Source organism: Anabrus simplex, chromosome 1 (assembly GCF_040414725.1).
Source record: "Anabrus simplex isolate iqAnaSimp1 chromosome 1, ASM4041472v1, whole genome shotgun sequence".
NCBI lineage: Eukaryota > Metazoa > Arthropoda > Insecta > Orthoptera > Tettigoniidae > Anabrus > Anabrus simplex.
Genome location: NC_090265.1, coordinates 1177490272 through 1177514036, shown reverse-complemented (window position 1 = coordinate 1177514036; position 23765 = coordinate 1177490272). Strand labels below are relative to the sequence as shown.

The window sequence follows — 23765 nt, the reverse complement described above, 5'->3', positions numbered from 1 at the left end:
TCCCCGAGCAATGCCATAATTTCACTGCGGTTTGCAAATTTAGAATCGCGCTCACGGCTGTATTTCACTTCCTCCCGCTTCCTAGAAATGTACAAATTAGTCCAGTATAATAGTTCATCGACCATCTCAGCGTTTATCAACTGCATGAAACAGTCAATTTCCGTTGTTACCTTCCTCGCCTCCCTTTCCGGTAATGGCAGTATTCCTTGCTTTTACCCTCGAAGTAAGTTTTGAAAAGTCCGTCGTGGACCACATTGTTCCTCCATCTCTCCCGAAGATAAATTCTCTTTAGTTACCGTCTTCATAGATCTCACGTTCTGAATCAGCCCCCTGCTCCGTATCACTGTTATGATCCTGATCCGATACGTTTATTATTTCCTCCTCTCCATCCGAAAAATCCAAGGCGAGTCCTCTATTTCATCGGACAACTGGCTCAAAATATCAGATATGTCTTCATCAATGACAAAACAAGACCTAAAGTAGAAATATACTACGTGTAATTACGCCTTACTTTGCCTAATTACCCGAAAAGTACAGAGGAAAGAAAATATTTTAGAGAAATAAATTTTACTTACATGACCAGGCATGCGGTTGACTTTGTCAACCAGCTTCGGGTTCCAAGAGTTCGCTCAAAATAATTACACACGTATCACTTCCATTGTTGTCAAAACTCGACTGAACAGAAGGGCAAGTGAGAGCAAAGGTATTAGACGCGAGGTGGCAAAAGACTGACACTTCTAGGTATTACGGTGTAAAATAGTGCGCTGGTTGACAAAAACAACCAGCGCACCCGGTCTAGGGTTAAGAATGGAAATTTGTTCACCTCGGACATTGAGGTAGGAATTACAAAGATGTTTTTGAAGACTTTCTCGTCTGGAGCGTGGCATTGTATGGAAGTAAAACATGGATGCTAACTAGCTCAGAAAGAAAAAGAATAGAAGCTTTTGAAATGTTGCATTACAAAAGAATGCTGAAGGTGAGATGGGTAGATAACCATGAATGAAGAGATGCTGAATCAAATTGGTCAGAGGAGATTGATTTGGCTGAATCTGATGAGATGAAGAGACAGAATGATAGGACATATCTTAAGACACCCCAGACTTGTACAGCTGGTTTTTGAGGGAAATGTAGGTGGTTAGAATGGTAGGGGTAGACCAAGGTAGGAATATGACATGCAGATTAGAGCAGATGTAGGATGTAGTAGTTATGTAGAAATGAAATGGTTAGCACAGAAGAGCTGTATCAAACAATTCTATGGACTGATGACTCAAACAACAACATTTTAGGAAAATACAATTACTTTTATAGTACTGTAACTAATGATATTCTGTTTTTAAAATTACTCCATATTTAAAAATAATTATTCTTGAATTAAGACATAAGCAGTATAAATTAAAAGCCCACAATTTATCATATCTGGCATATAAAATACAGTATTAGCGAGGACGTGTTGAGTAGACGGTCCTGGTAGTGAAAGAAGGGAGGGCCGGAGGGGAGTGGAAGAAAGAAGTGAGGAATTTTAAGATGATGATTGGTGTTGAACAATACAGGGCAGTAATAGGAAGATGGCTGGGGAGAAAGAAGAAAGAAAAAGTGAAATTAGGAGGGAGTAGAATGGTATTGGGAATGAAGGGAGAGATGATGCTGACAGCTGTGGTGATTATAGTAATGCTATGTATCGGAGGAGTTGAATTGAACCCTGGGCCGAACTCCAGCGGAAGTATGAGTTGGGAAGACGTAGAGCTAATCATTTGAGCAACTTATCATTAAGGGAGAAAATAAGAAGATTAGAAGAGCAAACGCTGAAGCTGAAATCAGAAGTAGAAATCAGTACATAAAATCTGAGAAAGAAATGCATATTTATATATGGTGTGCCCAAGGAGAAGAGGGAGGACAAACTGCTTACAATTTATAAAGTGGTGGACCTAATTCAGGGGAAAATGAAAATTAATTTCAGTGAAGTAGACATAGATGATGTGGCGAGAATAGGGAAAGTAAAAGGAAATAGGCCATTTAACTGCAACTGTTTTCCACATTGATGGCCGATATAGTGATGGGAAATGCAGATAATATACAGAGGGAAAAAATATGGATCAGGAGAGACATGGGAAGCGAAAGGATCAGGAATGCCAAAATTCTTAAGAAGCATATGATTTGGGCCAGGTTTGAGAGCTTCTATCAGGGGACAGGAACTGGTAGTGACAAATGGCTGCTGGAAAAGGATTTGGACCATGACCAAATTACTGGGCCTAGAGGAAAAGATGACACAGGAGGAAGATAAGTATTGGGAAGAGAGTGGTAGAAAGGCAAGTTAAAAACAGCAATGTTGGAGAAGACGGACAAGGTGATAAGGAAAATACCGAGGAAAACAGGAAGGTGAATGAAGAAAGACACAGAGTGGAGCTTAGTGAAAGTGTGATCATGAATAGTGAAAAGGGAAGAGCGATGGACAATGGGGTGCGAATAGGAAGGTTTAGGGACACAGCTACGGCCACAGTAAGTGAAGAGGAAAATCAGAGAAGTGAATGCAGTGAAGTAAGGGAAGTGCAGAGTGAAAAGGACAGTGCAGAGGTACCAGGCAGAGAACTGAACTGTGTTTGGGCAGAGGAAACAAGTCGGGCTTAGGAAGGAACAAGAGCTTAAGGGACCTCTGGGGAATAAAAACAAATGATGAGGGTATTGTTACAAGGAGTAAAAACTCTAATAATGTTAGTAAGTAGTTGTAGTTAATATGTTTTGGAGGAGAGATTATAGTGAATATGATGGTGTGATTATAGTCGATAAGATGTATTTGGTATGTAAGTGATCGGTGGTTTATGGTGAAAGTAGGATGAGGTGATGATAAATTGTTGGTGAAATGTGTTCTGGAGGTGTGTTTAGATTGGCACGTTGATGGTAATTGTGATTTGTAAGTAATGGTGAGTTGATGCTATTGGTATGGAGGGAATATGTTTTGGAGAAGTGATTGTGATGAAATTGTTGGTGAGGTGTCTTCTGGAGGTGTGTTTGAGAGAGGGTGAGGATGAGGTGGAGCTGGAGGTAGATATTATTTAGTCAGTCAGTGTATGTAGAGATTGTTAGTTATATAGTGTTATCTGTATGGAGGGAATATGATTTATAGAGGTAGGTGTTTGTATTTTGAGTATAGTGGATATGATGAAATTGTTGGTGAAATGTGTTCTGGAGATGTGTTTATGATTAGAGAGAGGATGCGAATGAGGTGGAGCTGATGGTTTATGGAGGTAGGTGTTTGTATTTTGAGTAAGCTGTATTTGGTAAGTTTTCGGTGGTTTATCTCTCCATTTGCTTTACTTCGCACCGACACAGATATGTCTTATGGCGACGATGGGATGGGAAAGGCCTAGGAATGGGAAGGAAGCGGCCATGGCCTTAATTAAGGTACAGCCCCAGCATTTTCCTGGTGTGAAAATGGGAAACCACGGAAAACCATCTTCAGGGCTGCCGACAGTGGGGTTCGAACCCACTATCTCCCGATTACTGGATACTGGCCGCATTTAAGCGACTGCAGCTTTGAGCTCGGTTTTTGGTGGTATATGGTGAAAGTATGGGTGAAATGTGTTTGGGAAGTGTGATGAAATTGTTGCTATGGTGAAAGTATTGGTGAAATGTGTTTTGGAGGTGTTTTCATTGTGAGAGAGAGGGTGAGGATGAGGTGGAGCTGGAGGTATATATTACTGAGTCGGTAAATGTTGGAGAAAGTATATTAGTGATATAATGTTCCCTGTATGGAGGGAATCCATTGAAATGTTTATAGAGAAGTGGTGGAATACGTAATGGCAGAATTTAAATGCTGAGAGTGAGGAGATTTGATAAGTGGTAGTTGTTTATAGGAAGTGTGATTGTGTTTATTTTATTGAGTTGGTAATGGCAAAATTTAATGTGGAGAATGGCTGGGTATTTAACCCTTTTGCACTCAGAGCGCCGATCTATCGGCGTGAGAAGTTATGGCGAAAACGCTTACGGCGCCGATACATCGGCTCTGTCTTATTTACGGATTTTGGTCATTTGTGTAGCTGTTAAATTGTAACAGTTGATCGTGACGGTACCTTAAAGCAATGAATTTGCGTTTAACTGAACAGATATATCCACCAGCCCTACAAAATATTTTTATTTTCGACAAATGAAATCTGTTGACCGTGAATGTTTATGTTGTGGTTATTTGAAGTTGTTATTGCGTGGATCTGTTTCGATTGGCTTATGAATACAACAAGTTGATCTTGCTATGAGTTTTGTTTATAGTTTATTTCGTTTCTTTGGTATATCGTGTGTTTGATGTACTTCGTAAACTTACAATTTTACTCCTTTTCATAACTCCGATGTTACACGTGCTTGCGTCATCTTTTTATCGTAATGGCTAGGCCATATTCAAGGCCGAATGAGGCCGATATCCTTGAATTTCCAGATGATTTAGACAGTAGTAATGACCTTCTTTTGCCGAAAGTGATTCCTGTTATGTGGGAAGTGACACGGTTGTAACTGCTCACCGTGCATCGGACCGCGAGGACCTGACATCGATGACCGTTACATGTACACTGAATAACTTTGTGCAATGCTTCATGAGTGAATTGCAGCACACACATCATATTGATATCAAATTATTCAGAATTAAATGTTCTTTCATTCACGTCTAAGAGTAAAGAAGGAAGACGCAACAATGTCTAATGTTTTTGTCATTGAAAACAATAATTTTTTTAAAATTTGTTTTCGAAATTTAATAATATTTTTGGGCTTAACCAATAACAATACGTTCAAAGTATATTAATTTCTGAAATGCTCATTGTTTCCTGTATTCGTGTGATTAATTTTATTTTAATGTGTGTTAAACTCTTTACGTGTTGAATTTTTGTAATTTGCTTTGGAAAATCACAAAAATTAGTCTGAGTGTCTTCGAGCAAACACCTGCATATAGGCTGAGTGCCAAAGGGTTAAATGAAGTTAAGCATGGTGAGATATGATGACTTGTAACAGAGTGTAGTAGTATAAGGATTAAATTGCAACGTGAGCAGAATGAGGTGTACATAAGTGGCTGGTGATGTAAGTCTTGACTCAGCTAGACAGAGTGGGTCAAATGAGGAATGAAATGCGCAAACGTTTGCGTGGCTAGACATAACGGACAATAGGGTCGTTGACATTGGACAGGCCATGCAGGGACGGAAGATGACTACTGTGGTGACCTGCATCATGGGGGTTATGTTTCCGGAGTATCTGATGGACCTCATGGCATGTCCAAGGAGAATCGTGTTTCCTTTTTTAAAATTATTATTATTATTATTATTATTATTATTATTATTATTATTATTATTATTATTATTATTATTATTATTATTATTATTATTATTATTATTATTATTATTATTATTTTGTTTATTTACTTTGTTTTTTGACCATTTATGTCCATTGCATGCCAAGGTCTATGGATCACTAATAAGTGTTGATCATGGCCATATGGAAGTGCATATGGGGAATGATTGCCTTTTATTGTCAGTTTATTTGGCTTTTTTTTTTTATAATTTTTATTGTATGTCATTTAGGCTATACCAAATTTGAACCATGTGTTGGGTGGAAACCTGTGAGGTTCAAGAAATACTAAATACTAAATACAAAATACAGTATTGCTATATATGTAACATACCTGAGCAAGTTACATTATCATCCAGAAGAAAGTAACCAGGTGGACAGAGACATTGGAAACCTCCCTCGCTATTCACACAGGAATGAGAACATATCTTCTCTGAACACTCGTCAACATCTGCAAAAGAAGAGAAAAATTTAAAAAATTAAAATACCTCTTCATCATCCCTAACAATGTAATTTGAGTAAAATATTTTTTTATAAACTTTGTCTATTTATCTTTAGTTTTATATGGCAGGCAGCTACATACATCACTTTCACAATTTATGTTCAGTGTATCAGTATCATAATTGATGATCATAAATAAAAATAAAAATAATTATTATATAAATGAAATATGTTGAAGACAAATATCATTTAAGGTAAAGAAAGCATCAGATTATTTATAACAGATAATACCTAAGAGTCTTATATCTTTTATAGATGACAACCAACTGGTGGCATAGGATGTGGTTCCCATAATGTCACTCATGGATCTCTGGAACTCTACACTGGGCACATGTACATGATATGGTATAATGTTCACTCATTCTCCTCTCAGTCACATGATATGGATGCTGACATTCATAATTTTCAGAACATCAAATTACATCGGGCATGACTCTTTCTTATGAGGTTGAACCTGGTCCATTCTTCCCGATGCAGATCTACTCCTGATGGTCATTCCATGGAATCAGTGACATCAGGATGAATGGTAGTTGATCTCCATTTCCTTCTCTATGCTTCATTAAAGTCAAATTGTTCTAAATCCTCTGCATTTCCTCAGATTGGATACAATAATTTAGGCTGTTTCTAATGGCATGTGTACAGAGTGCATACTCATTTATTGCAACCTAAGAAAGTTATATGCAGGGTGTCTCAAACCTTTTGGGTCAAATTGAAACAGGTGATAATGGGTCCACAACAAATTATCTTGAGATAGGGAACCAATGGCCGGAAATGCATATATATATATATTTTTTTTTTGCTAGGGGCTTTACGTCACACCGACACAGATAGGTCTTATGGCGATGATGGGATAGGAAAGGCCTAGGAGTTGGAAGGAAGCGGCCGTGGCCTTAATTAAGGTACAGCCCCAGCATTTGCCAGGTGTGAAAATGGGAAACCACGGAAAACCATCTTCAGGGCTGCCGATAGTGGGATTCAAACCTACTATCTCCCGGATGCAAGCTCACAGCCGCGCGCCTCTACACGCACGGCCAACTCGCCCAGTAACTGCATATTTATTGTGTTGTGGACATACACAGAGCACACCGCATAACAACAACTTAGCTCTTAGTAACTGTTCAAAGTGGCGACCGCCAGTCTCAATGCATGCATTACAACAGTGCACGCGGTTCTGCCGCTCTCTCGCACAGATCCCAGGTGTCTGTTGTACACTGGAACAGGCAGTGGGTGATAAACAGCGAACACTCCTGACCACCAAACAGACGTACTGTACACAACTTAGTTCACAGCACAAGTGTCACGTGACGACTGCATGCATTGCACTGGCGCATTAACCCACGCCGTACGCACACCACTATCCCTGGTGTCAGTTGTCCATTGCATCAGACACCTTGTGATGTGTCCATGGTGAGGTGCGTTAGTATGTACAGTGCATAAAGTGTAGTAAAATATGGAACGTTACTCATCACGAGAGTAGGCATACATGCATTTGATGTATGGTGCAGCAGGATGTAGTGCCCATAAAGCAGAGAACATTTTTCCAACAGGCATCATCATAATTGGGAGAAGTTTATCTCCGTGGATACTAACTTATGAGAGACAGGGTAGTTCATGCCACAGGGAGCCGGCCAAGGTTACTGCCAAAGACATGTCCGAACACCAAACTTTGAGGAGATGGTGTTGGATCGTGTGGCCAACCACCCAGCAATAAGCACCCTTCAACTTGCCCGTGAAACACACTCTTAGAAGGATACAGTGAGGAGTACTGGAGGAACAGGTATCATACCCCTACCATAAAGAATGTGTGCAAGCACTGGGACCAATGGATTTTGAGCCCCACATTCACTTCTGTCAATGGATTATTCACCGCAGTGATGTAGTGCCAAACTCTGTACAGTTTGTATTGTTCATGGATTAGGCTTCATTCACCCATGATGGTGTTTTCAACAGCCACAATAGCCATGTCTGGAGTGAGGACAATCCCCATGCCACCCACATCTGTGGCCACCAGCAATGATTCTCTGTCAATGTATGGGCGGGCATTGTCCAAGATCAACTAATAAGACCTTCTTTGCTGCCTCCCAATTTGACTGGTCCATGTTACCTGATGTTCCTGCGAGATGTGCTGCCACAGTTCCTGGATACTGTACTCCTTGTTGTCTGTGAAAGGATGTGGTTTCAACATGACGGTGTACCAGCCTACTTCGATGTTAATGTCAGCGGGCACCTGAACAAAACCTACCCTCATCGTTGGATTGAAATGGGAGGTCCTGGCCCATGGCCAGTGCAATCACTGGATCTCAGACCTCTGGACTTTTTCCTCTGGGGTTACGTCAAACCGTTAGTGTATGAAACCCCTGTAGAAACGGATGAAGACCTGCTTGCTAGGGTCCAAGATGCCTGTCTCCTGGTACAACAGACACCAGGGATCTTTGAGAGAGTGCGACAGAACTTCATGCGATGATATAGATGTTGATTCCCATAGGGAATCTGAAATATTTGTCCTGAATGAGCAAATTTATAATACCAATATAAGGAAAATTTATAATGTCCAATAACGGACCATTTATATTGGTATTATTAGAACTTCATGCACCGTTGCCATGCATGTATTGAGACTGATGGTGGTCACTTTGAACAATTACTATGAGCTGCGTTGTTGTTACAATACTAAAAAGAAAGTATAGAGTTTCCACCTTTTCAATACACTGTTATTAAGTTATACCAATATTAAGTTACAACATGTTAACTTTGGGACCGGTTTTGACACATTTAAAGTGTCATCATCAGTCATCATCAGCCAATTAAGAGAACAGTGCAAAAGAACTAAACCATAAACAATTATAAATACACATAACAAATGTAAGATGATATTTACATTCAAAAGGTATACGTAGAAATAACAACACTTTTTATAAAGATGTAAATTCAGTTGAAGTTCATTTGTAATGTGACAGTCTTGTATATTCCTGCTGTGCTGTAATCATGTAAAAGACATTGAATTGATGGTAAATAATGAGTTAAAAATCTTGCAGGATGACTCGTTAAAAGATTGATTGTGAGAGATGCAGCTTGTGTACAGTTGTTGCTAAGCAAGGTCTTATAGGCATTTGTTCTATTGGCATGCTGAAGAGTGGAAAGCGACATACATGAAGTCCTAGGGTACAGTGTAGGACTCAAGTTCCTTAGTTCGACGCGGATATATGAACCGTAAAGAAAAGGAGACTTAAATAGAATTGAAACAAGGGGTAAGAAATTTAGAACAAGTTAAATTATGAGGCTCACCATTATCAGCATGCTGTGATGATTGACATGTGTAGGGGAGGCAAAATGATAATGTAGTATGTGGTGAGACAGAGAACTACAACTATGGGAAAAATAATTTTCAAGTTTTTTTTATTTTACATGTCTGATGGATTCCATTTTTGGTTGTAACTCTGGACTCTGCTGGAATAATTTTAAAATTCTATTAATTTTTGGGGGGAAACATCAAGATAATATGAAACTGTAAACGTAAATTTTATGTAATTGATAATTTAAATTAATGTCAGCAAGCAAAGACACTTGGGACATTTTAACTTGAAGAATTTCTTGAAGAATTATTTGAAAATTGATTTTTGTAATTCTGTATATCAAAATTGTAATCTGATGAAAATGTAAAGGTGCTTTAATTCAAAACAGCCTGTACCGCATGCGCGGTTATGGGTGTTGAAATAGGTGTCGCAATAGGAAACCTCGAGAAACTGCTATCTTAATATGACCATATATGGTCAGTCAATTTCATTCGCTAGAATAACGAGATTTCCTATTGGCGAAAATATAGGGAATCTAGTGGAAATTGTTTCCCATTGGTCGGTTGTGATCGGGCCATTTCCGGACTTTCTGCCAGCTTAAAAAAAAATGATGCATGTGCTCGGCGTCATTTATATCCGACCACCCTAGCGAGCGCAAGCTTGAGGGTTTCCCTTGGGAACCCCTGCCTTTCCGGGGTAAGTGTTATATCAATGTTATTCTCAATGTTTTCTGGTTTCATTTAATTTAATTTAATTACTTTGGTATTTCGGTATTTCCTTGCTTAATGTCATATTTAAAGTTTTAAATTTAACGTGTCCGAGTTTGCCCTAGATTCCCGCTGTTGGTAATTTCAAGTCTTTCACCTGTTTTTTTAAATCAACAATCCATTCATTTGTGTTTTTGGATTCGTAATTGTATCAGTTTGTCAAAAGCATTAAGTATCAGCTGCTTTGTGATTTAACTTTGTTTTTGTAATTTTTTGTTTGTTATTTTTAATATAGTTGAGCTAGAGGGTGTTTCTTGCAAGTCTTTTCTTCCCCATAACGTCATAAGTTCCCATGGACCTCATAGGGCCCTCGCACCATCCACTCTTCTCTCTTAGCTGTCATTTTTAGGCCTGTAAGTGTTCCCGGATATTTGATTTAATTTTGCATATTTAAAAGTTACTCGTCACATTTCCATGTTTTGATATGAATTCACCGCCACTGCGTCATTTTACAATTTCCTTATTCATATTATTAAGTGTCTATATTATTATTTACTATTTCCTCATTCACATTTTATTAACGTTTATTTTTATTATATTTATTATTATTTATTATTATTATTATTATTATTATTATTATTATTATTATTATTATTATTATTATTATTATTATTATTATTATTATTATTATTCGTGTTTGTGTACTTTTGAACCACCGCTACAGATAATAAGGAGACTTAAATAGAATTGAAACAAGGAGTAAGAAATTTAGTACAAGTTAAATTATGAGGCTCACCTTTATCAGCATGCCATGATGATTGACATGTGTAGCGGAGGCAAAATGTGAAGCAAATAAGAAAGTAGAGGTAGGGGAGGGATAAAGGAGAGTTTGTGAGGGGGTGGCAGGGAGGGGTGATTGTCTAAGGTGGATCAGGGGGTCTTTTCGGAAGGGGCAAGTAGCGTGAAAAAGTGTTGTGTAAAACGTGAAAGATTGATGACTACAGTAGAAGTCCGTTATAGCAAGAATTCATAACAGCAAAAATTTTACTCGCTATAGCGGATTGTCGTTAACCTCCTTACACATTAGAAAACTTTATGAAACAGTAATCAGTTTGTTCAAAACTTGCGTTTCCGCAGATGATATCCACACTACAGATTGTTTGTTATTTTTCGTAATCCGATATTACGTGTACGTGTATGTTTAATTTTATTCTGAAAAAATATAGTACCGTATTTCTCTGAATCCAAGACGAACCCCACTTTTTCCTTAAAAAAAATTTAAATCAGGCTCAAGAAGTACTTTGTAAAATCATATGAATGCCTTTGTTGTACAGTAGGCCTACGCATTTTGGACTATTTTTAGATGCCGAACATTGGCTTTCGTCATGCCTTTTTTTTTGCGGCTGCACAATTTTTCTATATTTCTGCGGGTTTAATGACCATTAACTTAAAATTGTCATCATAATACCGAAGAGAACCCGTTGAAAAGTTGCCGGCAATACCTATTTCCATGCGTCTCTAAGATAATATCCAGGGAGAGTATTGGTTAACGAAAATCAGAAGTATATTAGATAGGTTGGGATATGGAAGTTATTGGGAGAGGTTGGAAAGATCAACGAATAAACTAATCATTAGACGACTCAGAGATATTCAAAGACAGTGGTTGGTATCCGAGTGTAGAAGCAAGGCGACCCTCTCAGAGTTTATTAGGATAAGGCAGGATATGAACATAAATATTGTGAGTGTAAATAGAAGAGAAATCAGGGGTTTGATATGGTGGTTAATGGGAATTTACAAGAATAGGGGATGGATTAAAGTGAAAGATGCAACAAGGTGCCTTCTCTGTGGTGAAAACAGAGAAGAATTTCACATGTTGAAATCATGTAAAGAAACCATAGCGGTGAGAAGGAAATTTTTGAATAACAAGGAACAATATATGATAAATGAGGATGAGAATGGCTATAGGATTATTAAGATGATAAGCAAAGAATGGTATAAACCTGGTAATCTCAGTAAACTGTTAATTGTAATTAGAAATTCATGTAGAAGAGTGTTGAAAGAGCCTACAATGAGGGTAGGTCATATTACGGATGGATGATTGTGTTGCGAACCGATTAGTTAAGAAATTGCCAATAGGGCTATGTAGTAAAAGGAATATTAGTATATGTAGCACTGTAAAGTCGATATGTTAGTAAGCCATAACGTAATTAACTGTCAAACTGTTTGTAATGAGACAGGGCCCAATGGATATAATGTTTCATCCTCAGCTGCTGGCGATCCGTGGCTGAAGGTTGATAACATTCACTCATTCATTCACTACTCATTCCACATATTATTCATTCAATCATTTATTTAATTCATAACAAGGGCTCTCTCCCCAGTTACTGGTTATCCGTACTGGGAGGGATGAGTATTTTTTCCTAACATGCATGCATGAATATCCATATACCCATTCATAAATCCATCCATACGAGTTTTCTCAATACAGTTAGGGAATTGGTAATTAATTAATCAATTAATTCATACACTCATGTAGATAATCGTAGGCGTGGCCCTTGCATGTGGAATGGCAATCCGCCTGTGCAAAGGGCACTATTTTAGATAGGGAATCATAGCCAATTAATTAATTAATTCATTCATTCATTCATTCATACACTTATGTAAGGCTATAACCGAAGTAGGACGGGATAGGACGGGCCTATCCCAATCGAATATGTAGAGTGATCTAAATGCAACAGAGAAAGAAGAATAGGGAGGGGGCACATGAGGTGCGGGATTTCCGCTTACGTGTGCCTCGCAGAAATTAGGGAATGGTGAGAAATTAGTGTTTGACAGCTATTAGATCAGGTGGGGTCTTCTGTTTGGGCCTCAAGGGAAAGGGCCGGACGTGTTATCCTTGGGAAGGTGGCTCCTTTTTCTCACCAGGGGTGGATAACACGACCGGGCAGTAGTCATGCATAATCCCATCCATGCATTTATCCTGCCAACCGAATGCTCTCTCCTCAGTTGGTGGCTATCCGTGACTGGGAGTGAAGTGTTCATTCATTTATTCATGCATGCATGACAATATTATTCGGTCATGGAATCATAAAAAAAAAAACCTCATTCATGCATTTATGTACACCTATGTATAGTGTCTGTGAAAATGGAGGAGAACTCTGTACAGACTTATGATAAATAAATACAGTACAATAAATACAGTACAATACCATGCGTCTCTAAAATACGACAATCCATCAGGAAATTATTCTTGCTGTCTATAAGACTGTTACTTTTACTCAGCGTCAGATATCACCAGCTACCTCTACACGCACGTCTCACTTGCCGCCTAGTGATGTATAGACCTAATCACGGACGTTGAAAGTCAACGAACGAGTTTATTGCGCCATGGTATGGCCATTCTGCCCTTGCGTTTTTTGTGCACGTACCTCACAATTTCATCTTCGACTTCTTGAAAGCGTCCTTGTTGCAGACCACTAAATGCAATTTTCGTACAGCATGCATTTTTTTTAGCTCTTTGTCTTCACGCCAATGCCAAATATTGGATTTAGTTAGGCCTATGCCATATTTTCTTGCAGCTGCACAATTATTCTACATTTCCAAGTGTTTAATAACCATTAACTTAAAATTGGCATCATAATATCGACGAGAACCCGTTGAAAATTTGCCGGCAATACCTTTTCCACGTATCTTTACAATACAACTATCCATAACAAAAAAATTCCAGCTGTCTATAAAACTTAATTTTACCAAGCTTCACGTACAATAGATGCGTTATAACTCTGCCACTGAGTAGCTGGCCTTTCTAAGAATTCGAAGGCTCGCATGTTTTGATGCCATTCTGCAGATTTGAGAAACATTTTTGTAGAGGCTAATAGAATGCCATTTTTTCTTCACTATTTGCCAAGATCAAGTGAAGTTACACACAGGCACTGTACAACCAGTTGTCGCGGCTAGCAATGTATAATAAAGAGGCGAGTTTTGTGTGTGCCTGCGGAAGTGAAAAGGAGCAACCTGGTTACCGCAGTAGTTGCCAGTGGTATCCATTAACTTACTGTTAAGCCACGAATGCAAGACAACCCTTGACTTTTCGCATGAGATTCTGAGAAAAAACAGTCATCTTGGATTCCGAGAAATACGGTATCACTCCAGAGGTTTCTGTGGCAAACACTTCAGTTTTCTCCTTCATACGGCGTCACCTAACCTAACCGTATATGTATCATGAAAACATATTTGAAACAAAGTCAAACATTTTTTTAAACTTTTAACTGCAAACAGACATTTTAATGTAACAGAATGAAATTTTTAACAACTATTCAAATGAATAGACACAGTTTTTAAGCTGACCAACCATGTAATCATACGTTCTCATATCATTAACACACTAACCCCCACATTGTTTTTAATATCATTTAATTTAATTGGTATTTTTAGAAGTTTTTAAGTGAATGTACTTGCAAATTAACGTGTTTAAAATCTTAGCAATTCACCTAAGCTACAATAACAGCTAAGGATGTTCCTAAATAAGGAACGAAACATGTACTCTTGACAAATAAAATTTGCCAAAAGGAAAAAAAAAAAAAAAGTATCAAAACGGTGGAAGAATTTTAAATATTGTAAAAATTAGTGATTAAATTTTGATACGGAAAATGAAGTTGATTGCTTGCAAGTCTAAAGCCAACCAGGCAAATAAACAAGGCAACATCTATTTCAATCTAAAGGTGAAGCTAACTAAGGACATAGATTTCTTAAAGAAATGTCTTAAAGACAACCTAGTTCCTAAATTTCTAAGTAAAACCCAAAAGAAACACGTACCCTCCAGGCACCACTTTGAAACACAAAAGAGTGTCAATCAAATATGGCTAAAAAATGAAATAAAATACCTTTACAGAAAGAAAGCATTTCTCAATGGTAAAATGTATTTGGCACGTCTCCAAAGTCCAACACTACTGTTACCCTTAGAGTGGATTCGTTTCAAAGATACACCCATGAAAAAATGGATATCGTTTTAAGTAAAAAACAGGAAACCCTTAATAACAAATTAACATCGTTAAAAAATGCCAGGATAAAAAATGAAAATGGCAAAGCTTACTCTTCAAATTCAGAAAATGAATTGGAAGAATACCCTTTGCCCGTTAAGAATATTTCTAAGGTTAATCTCACTGAGGAGGAAATGAAAAACCCTAAGTCAAGGCCCTAATTTCAATTGGATAGCTAGAAACAAAGAAAAAGTGCTAATAACCACCATTGCAGAAGTAGAAACAGCTATACAAAAACTCCCTAACAAAGTTCAGAGTGACGTCAAACACGAGGTAAAAAAGAAAATTCCGAACCTAGTGAAAGGCTTAATAGTTTCCCATAACAGACATAAACCTACTTCAAATTCATCATATAAAATAAAACAAGAGGAAATAGTAATTACCAAAGCGGACATGGGAGGGACAATAGTAGTTTTAGATAAGGAGGAATACGTAAAAAATCAGAAACTTTCTTCAATAATAGCACTTTTTTGGAAATAGATCGAGACCCAACAACTAAAACTCAGAAAGAGTTAAAAACGCTATTAAGAAACGCAACCTTTATTTTAAGTGAACAAGACGTCCAAAAACTGATAAACATGAATCCTGGCCTTCCAACAGCAAGAGCCTTACCAAAGTTACATAAAGAAGGAATTCCCATAAGACCAATAATAAACTTCCGCAACAGCCCTACTTATAAAACATCGCAATACGTACATACATTCCTAACCAAACATTACGTTTTTCACAACAAGACACCAATAAAAAAATTCAGTAGACTTTTGCAAAGTACTCAAAAACTTTAAATTAACACCACATCAAGTAACATGTTCCTTTGATATCAAGGACATGTATATACAAATGTTCCAGTGGACGAAACAATAAAAATTATCAGGAAGAATCTTATAGAACCTAAACAACTCGGCATACCAGAAGTAGAAGATTTCATTAATATACTTAAATTTGTTACTAAACACAATTACTTCACTTTCAATAAAAAAAATATATAGACAAGAAGGCCTCCCAATGGGTGCTCCCACTTCGGGCATTTTAGCCAATATTTATCTTGATTACCTCGAACATACCAAAATAATAGGACAAATAGAAGGTCTCAATTTATGGATACGCTTTGTGGACGACACTTTTGTCGTAATAGATCGAAGAGAGAATAACAGTGACGATATCCTCAATAAATTAAATACACTTGATTCCAGAATAAAGTTTACATAAGAGAAAGAAAAAGAAAGCTCCATTAACTTTTTAGACATAAATGTAACACGGAAAAAGGAAGAGTTTGTCTTCAAGATACACAGAAAACCCACTTTTACTCCCATTACAATAAAGAACTACTCATTGCACCCAGAATCGCAAAAAAGGTCAGCTTATTACAGTTATATATATATAGAGCGTTTAATATACCCCTTACACACACAGAAAGAGAAAAAGAACTGCTCTTTATTCGCAAACAAGCCCAATACAATGGTTTTGAACCAACAATAATAAACAAAATAATCGGTAAATTCAAACGGAAATTACAAACTAACCTAAAACCCGAAACAAAAAAGAAAGACAAATACGCCAAGTTCACGTTCAATAACCCTAACTTATACACAATAACCAATTTGTTTAGAAAATATAATTATAAGATTGCATATTCAACCAGCAATAACACAAAGCATAAATTATTTAATTACAACAGTGTTAATTCCCTAGGAAGAAACAAACATTCTGAATCAGGAGTTCATAAATTGAAGTGTCACCAATGTAAAAAAAAGTTATGTTGGACAAACAGGGCACAGTTTTACTGTAAGATACCAGGAGCATGTCAACGCTGAAAGAAAAAAATTTCCGCGATGGGTCAACACATGAGTTCAACCGGACATCAATTTACAACCATAGAGCAGGATTTAACTATATTGCATAAAATAAACAAAAGAGCTCTCCTTAATGCATTGGAAAATCTATACATTTATTTAGAACAAAAAAGCAATCAGGACAATAACCTAAATGAAACTATTGACATTAGAAATCCTATATTTGAAGGGACACTATCAAGTCTTGAAATTTTAGGCAAAAGACACAATACAAATAGTAAAAGGATAAATAAGACCGAACCTCCGCCATTTTGTAGATCCCCTCTCATTAGCCCTTCTAAAGTTGATGCCGTGACAGTAACCGACACGCCCCCTTACCTCTCCGCAACCTCGCCTTCCCGTAAGGAGTGGCATACAACGGAACGCACACACCATTACTATACAAGACGCAAAGCAGCAACAAACGTCCCTCCAGGGTCACAGTAGAATCGGAGTCTAAAATAGCAAGGTAAAGAACTTTTTTACACATTTAGTTATTAAGTAAAGACACATGTTTTTTAAAACAAATTCCCATTTCATTATTTTATTTTATTTCATTTCATTTCATTTCATTTCAGAAATTGAAACGAAGCTCCCTTCACAAATATTGATCAACAATCAGCTTCAAGTTCCACATTAGACTCAATCCAAGGCACCATAAACAAACTCATAATATATAACAACTTACCTGGAAGGAACAGAACATAAAACATTCAATAATTTGAACAGTGTTACAAAGTCAAACATTTTTTAAAACTTTTAACTGCAAACAGACATTTTAATGTAACAGAATGAAATTTTTAACAACTATTCAAATGAATAGACACAGTTTTTAAGCTGACCAACCATGTAATCATCCGTTCTCATATCATTAACACACTAACCCCCACATTGTTTTTAATATCATTTAATTTAATTGGTATTTTTAGAAGTTTTTAAGTGAATGTACTTGCAAATTAACGTGTTTAAAATCTTAGCAATTCACCTAAGCTACAATAACAGCTGAGGATGTTCCTAAATAAGGAACGAAACATGTACTGTTGACAAATAAAATTTGCCAAAAGGCAAAAAAAGTATCAAAACGGTGGAAGAATTTTAAATATTGTAAAACTTAGTGATTAAATTTTGATACGGAAAATGAAGTTGATTGCTTGCAGTTCTCGTTATATGCCGTACTCACTGTAGCGGACTTCTACTGTACTTGTCGACTTGAGGTTATTCAAAATTGAGATGAGGAAGTCTAAAAGGGTGTTTGGCTTCTCAGAAATATCATTCAGGTCAAGGTTGGGATTGAAAAACTGATCAAGTTGTATAAAACAGTTTTCAGTGATATCACGGAGAGGGCCTTTTGTATAGGGCGCTGAGAATTTCAAAATCTTGGTCTATCATAGTGAAACTATTGTTTACGTCATGCATAGTTGTCCTACTGCTGAAAACCTGTTATATTTTATTGCATTAACGTGTTCTGAGTATCTAATTTTGAAGTTGCAACCAGTTGTTGTTATGCGGTGAATGCTATGTATGTCCGTAACAGTATAAATATGCATTTCTGACTGTTGGTTTCCTATCTCAATATAATCGGTTGTGGACCCACTATCACCTGTTTCTATTTGATCCAAAAGGTTTGAGACATAAATCATAAAGTTAAGGCAAGACATAAATTATAATAGATGAAACTTATGACATAAGAGTGTGTTGTTGACATTTGGTGCAAAACAAGTAAAGAGTTGAATGATAAACACTCGTCACGATCACACATTTTCTAGTGTAAGTTCTCAACATTTTCTTCCAATTTGAAGAATGCACCTCCCAAAAGACCAGGTCAAACACTTAAAATACTAGCACTTGGTGAATATTCCAGAATTCAGTTAATCTGACACAACTGTGAACAGAATAATGTTGATGGGAAAGTGTTGAGATGTTCATTTGTTTTCAATATGCATCCTTGAAAAAGTTGAAAGAGCAAAAGCAAAGAAATAGAATAGAGGTGAGTTGTAGATGGAAGGAGGAAGAGCAGGAAGGTATAGTATAGCCTAAGGTGGGGCTGAGAGATGTAGAATGATGGGTGTTTGCTGAAGGGAATTTGGAGAAAAGTAAAAAAAAGTTATTAAAGTTCTTTTTACTGAAAATAAGAATTAATAGATCAAAGAAAAGGTTTGGTTTTTCTGATATCTCATTAAGGTTGAAATAGGGATTGGATTGAAGTATTGATCCAGGTGAATGAAACAGTTTTCAGTGATATCAAGGAGAGGGCCTTTTTTTAGGGTGCTGAGAATTTCAAAATCTTGGTCTATCATTAAGCATTTTAAAGGTTTTCAGATCTTGATCAATATTCGTGAATTTATGGTTTGAGTCCATCATGTTTTCCCATAGCTGAGCATCTATTATATTTACATGACTTTACATGTTCTAAGTACCTCATGTCAAAGTTTCTACCTGTTTGGCTGATATATGTGGACAGACAGCTACTACATTTAAGCATATAAATAACTGATCTATATAATTTATTATTGTTATTATTGAGTTTGTATTGTGTAGAATTGATGCATTATTATTGAAATTAATTTATCTGTTTTAAAATATATTTTTATATCATGTTTTTTGAAAATGTTAGAAATCTGGTGTATTTGTGTATTATTAAAAGTGTAAGTGGTAAACAAGGTTTTTTTTCTTTACTGAGGGTAGTGGAGGGTCAATGTCTGACTTTATTTATTATTCCTTCAATGAAATGTTTATTATATCCGTTGGCATTGGCTATGTTTCTGATGGTGTTTAAGTTATGTAAAGTTTTTTTTTTTAAACATTGGGATACTGAATGCACAATGGACCATGCTGTAGTATGCAGCATGTTTGTGGACTTGTTGATGTGAAGAGTCTTGATGAATAGTGTAAACGCAGGTCGACCTAACCATTACATACAATGGGTTAGGTGAATGCTGGAATCTTCCATTTAATCGCACAAACTTATTTATAGTTTGATGAAAATTCTGCTTTTACCTTGTGTTGGTGCTTTCTCATGCCAGACCCCACCTCAAAATCTCCAGAGGGATATCTCCTCAGTAATGTAACACACTTCAGTGAATTGCTGGAGACAGATACTTGGCTCAAAAGTCTCATAGCTTTTATAAGGGTCTGGCAGATAATTCTAGAATAATAATGCAAATTTCTTTTTTATTGGTTGAATTCAATTTGGTAACGAATAATTTGATAGGTGAATAAACTTTATAACAGCGATGGTAACTTCAAAATAACAAATAAAAAATTGAAAGATGATTAGGTTACCAAACTACCAAACACCAAGATTCTCAAGTTTGATAGCACAAGGTAGCACTAGAAAATTGCAGCTAGGGACATCTAGTTCCCAAAGGATAAACTTCCAGGTTAGAGTAAGTTTGATCTATCTCTGGTAGATTACTCAAAGGGACTCAAACTCAATATGTGAATAATAATGATAATGATGATGATGATGATAATGATGGGAAAATGTGACAACTGGTATGCAATACAGCCTCACTGCATTGTACATATGCAAGGGAAATAACATTTTCAGCCATTGCAGAACCTGCTCATACATGAACAAGTTAAAGTAAAAAGAACAACCTATTTCTAGCACTTGTGTGGGAATTTAGCATGGGGAATTTGAACATTTTCTGGAACTTTTTTTCTCTCCTTACAGCTCACAATCTACAGTAATTATTTTCTCATGATCTACCGGTAGATTGTTATCAACATGTTGCCGGCCTTTGGCTTACACGATGTAAACCCAACTGACCATCACATCTAGATATTATAAGTTACAAACTTCATTTTCCCATATTGAACTGAGATTCACAATTAGAATTGAAGAAGGTTCAACCCAATTCAATACAAATGTATTGTACAAGGTGTTCACAACATACTATTTATTATTACTTGTACCGGTTTCAACGCTTTATGGCGTCATCATCAGCCAGATATCACAAAGTGGGCGGAATACATGTCACAAAAGTTGTATAGATAATATATACATTGCAAAATACAAATAATAGGCTGTTTTCTCATTAAAAGCTAGAAGAATGATGTGTAAAATATGGTGATATAATATAACACGTGGAGGCATTATAGTCTAATGACCCGCCTTGAACTCCGCCTTCCCATCCCTTCCATTCCATTCCTCTCTCCTTCTCCCCCTCCCCCCTCCTCTTCCCACTCCTCCCACCCTACCTTCACACTCACTCAACTTATTCACACCCATCTCACTCGCCCACAACTCTTCTCACAACATATATCCAGCACGCTAAACAAGGTGAGTCTCATATCCTATCATATTCGGCCGCGATCCCATTTTTAGCCATCCATTTCACTAACTTAGTTTTTTCTTCCTTTTAAGCTTCACCACCCATGTTGAGCTGAGACAACCTTAAAAATCAACCTTATTCAACCTCTCAACGTCAGGTGTCCCGGCCTTAGACAAATATTTGTTGGTCTTGCCAACCACATACAACACTGGACCTGGACTTATATATGTTTCCATAGAACAACAATAGAAGAGTGGACAATTTTATTGCATCGTTTTATTATCATATGAAGACTTTTATTCTCATTCATCAGACCAATTTTATTGTACAATACTTACCTAACTCATTAGACTATAACGCCTCCATGTGTTATATTATATCACCATATTTTACACATCATTCTTCTAGCTTTTAATGAGAAAAGAGCCTATTATTTGTATTTTGCAATGTATGTATTATCTATACAACTTTTGTGACATGTATTTTGCCCACTTTGTGATTTCTAGCTGATGATGACACCATAAAGCGTCGAAACCGGTACTAGTAATAATAAATAATATGTTGTGAACAACTTGTACAACACATTTGTATTGAATAGGTTGAACCTTCTTCAATTCTAATTGTGCATCACATCTAGTGTTATGAAAGCCATCCCATAACAAAAAAGAATTACTGTCATGTTCTCTTACTTACCAAAGCACGGAGCACCATTTGCTATTGACTGCAAGCCAGGAGGACATGCACACATATACGAGCCAACATGATTTTCACAAGTTTGTGTCACATGACACTTATTTAGAAGGGTCAACATGTTGCCGGTCTTTGGTTTACATGGTGTAAACCCAACTGACCATCACATTTAGTGTTATGAAAGCCATTCCATAACAAAAAAGAATTACTGTCATGTTCTCTTACTTACCAAAACACGGAGCACCTTTTGCTATTGACTACAAGCCAGGAGGACATGCACACACATATGATCCAACATGATTTTCACAAATTTGTGTCACATGACACTTATTCAGAAGAGTCAACATGTTGCTGGCCTTTGGCTTACACAATGTAAACCCAACTGACCATCATATCTAGTGTTATGAAAGCCATCCCATAACAAAAAAGAATTACTGTCATGTTCTCTTACTTACCAAAGCAAGGAGCACCTTTTGCTATTGACTGCAAGCCAGAAGGACATGCACACACATATGATCCAAAATGATTTTCACAAATTTGTGTCACATGACACTTATTTAGAAGAGGGTTGGCACATTCATCAATATCTGTGAATGAAAAATTTATTCACTTCAAATAGAAAATAAAGGTTATGAATAATCACAAAGAAGTATTAATACAAAGTCAGCTGCTTAAAGATCAAAATCTGAAAGAAAGAAAAAACAACCTAAGCACACATGGTTTAAAACCACATAGTAATAAGAAAAGTCATAATTCTTTGGACATTTAGCAACCGCTTACTAGAGACAGATAAGTTGCATGGCAGAATTTTAGAGGATAAGGGGGAAAAAATGAGATGTTGTGAGAAATATTGATTCTTTTAAAAATGTGATGTGAGAAATATAGATTCTTTTAAATACGTATAATTTGTTAGTATGGTCCTTAAATTACATGACAATAGCATCAACAGCACTACCTATGCACTGAAAAGTCTCTAAAAAGTTTTGCACACATAACAAATAATTCTGTAAATTTTGTCAAAATATTAAACTAATGGCACGTGCTCAATTTTCAAACTATAGATTTCTGGTTTTTAAAGCAATAATGAATTTGAAAAAGACTGATGTTTCTGGTTTCAGGTATCATTTCCAGGTGACTGTCTCATATGAAGCACAAGCGTGATTTTGGATATCTGAAAGCAACAATACTCTCAATGAACAGAGAAAATTCAAGTAGTGTGCACTATTTAAAAATATCACACTAGAGTACTTTGCTAGATACAATGTTGGTAACAGTCAGAGAAGAACAAGCGTTCCTAACCTAGGAGTCTGTTTCCAGATACAGCCATACAGCAAGTGGTTGAAAGCATTCTGAAGAGAAAATTCATATATGACACCATTATAAAAACAGTTAAAGACAATATGATTCTCTGAAGGATTAATTAGTTTTTAAGGTTAACAAAATTTCACGTCAGTACTGAGAATGTGTGGATAGAGTTTTGTTACACTAGCAGCAACAATGCTGAAGCTGATTGACCTTAACAAGTAGGACTATGTAACAGCCCTTTCCAATGCTAAATATAGCTATTCTGCAATATAAGAAATGTGCAAGAAGCATGATTTATTGATATCAAAGAACAGGATCAGCGCTGTAATGAATAAAAAAGTCAAAGGCCGACTGGGCTTAATTCCAGAGGGGGCAGGCGGGAGGGGGTGGGGAACAGGCAAATTCATGACCAGCCACCAGCTGCACACCAGACGTGGTGAGGAAAGTAAAGGCTGCAATTAGAAAAGCAGAATAAGTGCCAGGTTCACAAGCTGTTGCCTAATCACATTTCGGAACGTCACAGTAACACAAGAAAGCTGTAAGAGGGCTATCTGCCGTGGAACAGATAGAAGAATGTGGTGACATTAGACAAAGTATATGTGTACCTTAGTGACTGTAACAAAATCTGCTCAATTTACTACTGCCCTAGAGAAAAAAGAAAAAAGATTAGAAATTGTATAAAGAATGCCAGGAAGGTTTTCCAAGAGTTTCCTGATCAATGCTGGATACTGCTACAATGGCAAGTAAATCATTCGCCATGTTGCTAATAATGTGAAGGTGAACTCTACATAACCGGTACTAT

General features: G+C 36.8%; 1 protein-coding gene across 2 annotated transcripts in view; it reads right to left on the bottom strand.

Moving 5' to 3' along the window:
- Positions 1-23765, bottom strand: part of LOC136858164 (hemicentin-1) — a 709155-nt gene that overhangs the window by 75609 nt on the left and 609781 nt on the right. Inside the window, exons 39-40 of one of the 2 annotated variants that reach the window (XM_067137503.2) lie at positions 22114-22245; positions 5654-5770 (exon numbers count right to left, since the gene is read on the bottom strand). In XM_067137503.2, the coding sequence (XP_066993604.2) occupies positions 5654-5770; positions 22114-22245 (249 nt within the window). Of the gene's footprint in view, positions 1-5653; positions 5771-22113; positions 22246-23765 lie in introns of those variants that run through there. The other variant, XM_067137504.2, reaches the window with a different exon arrangement.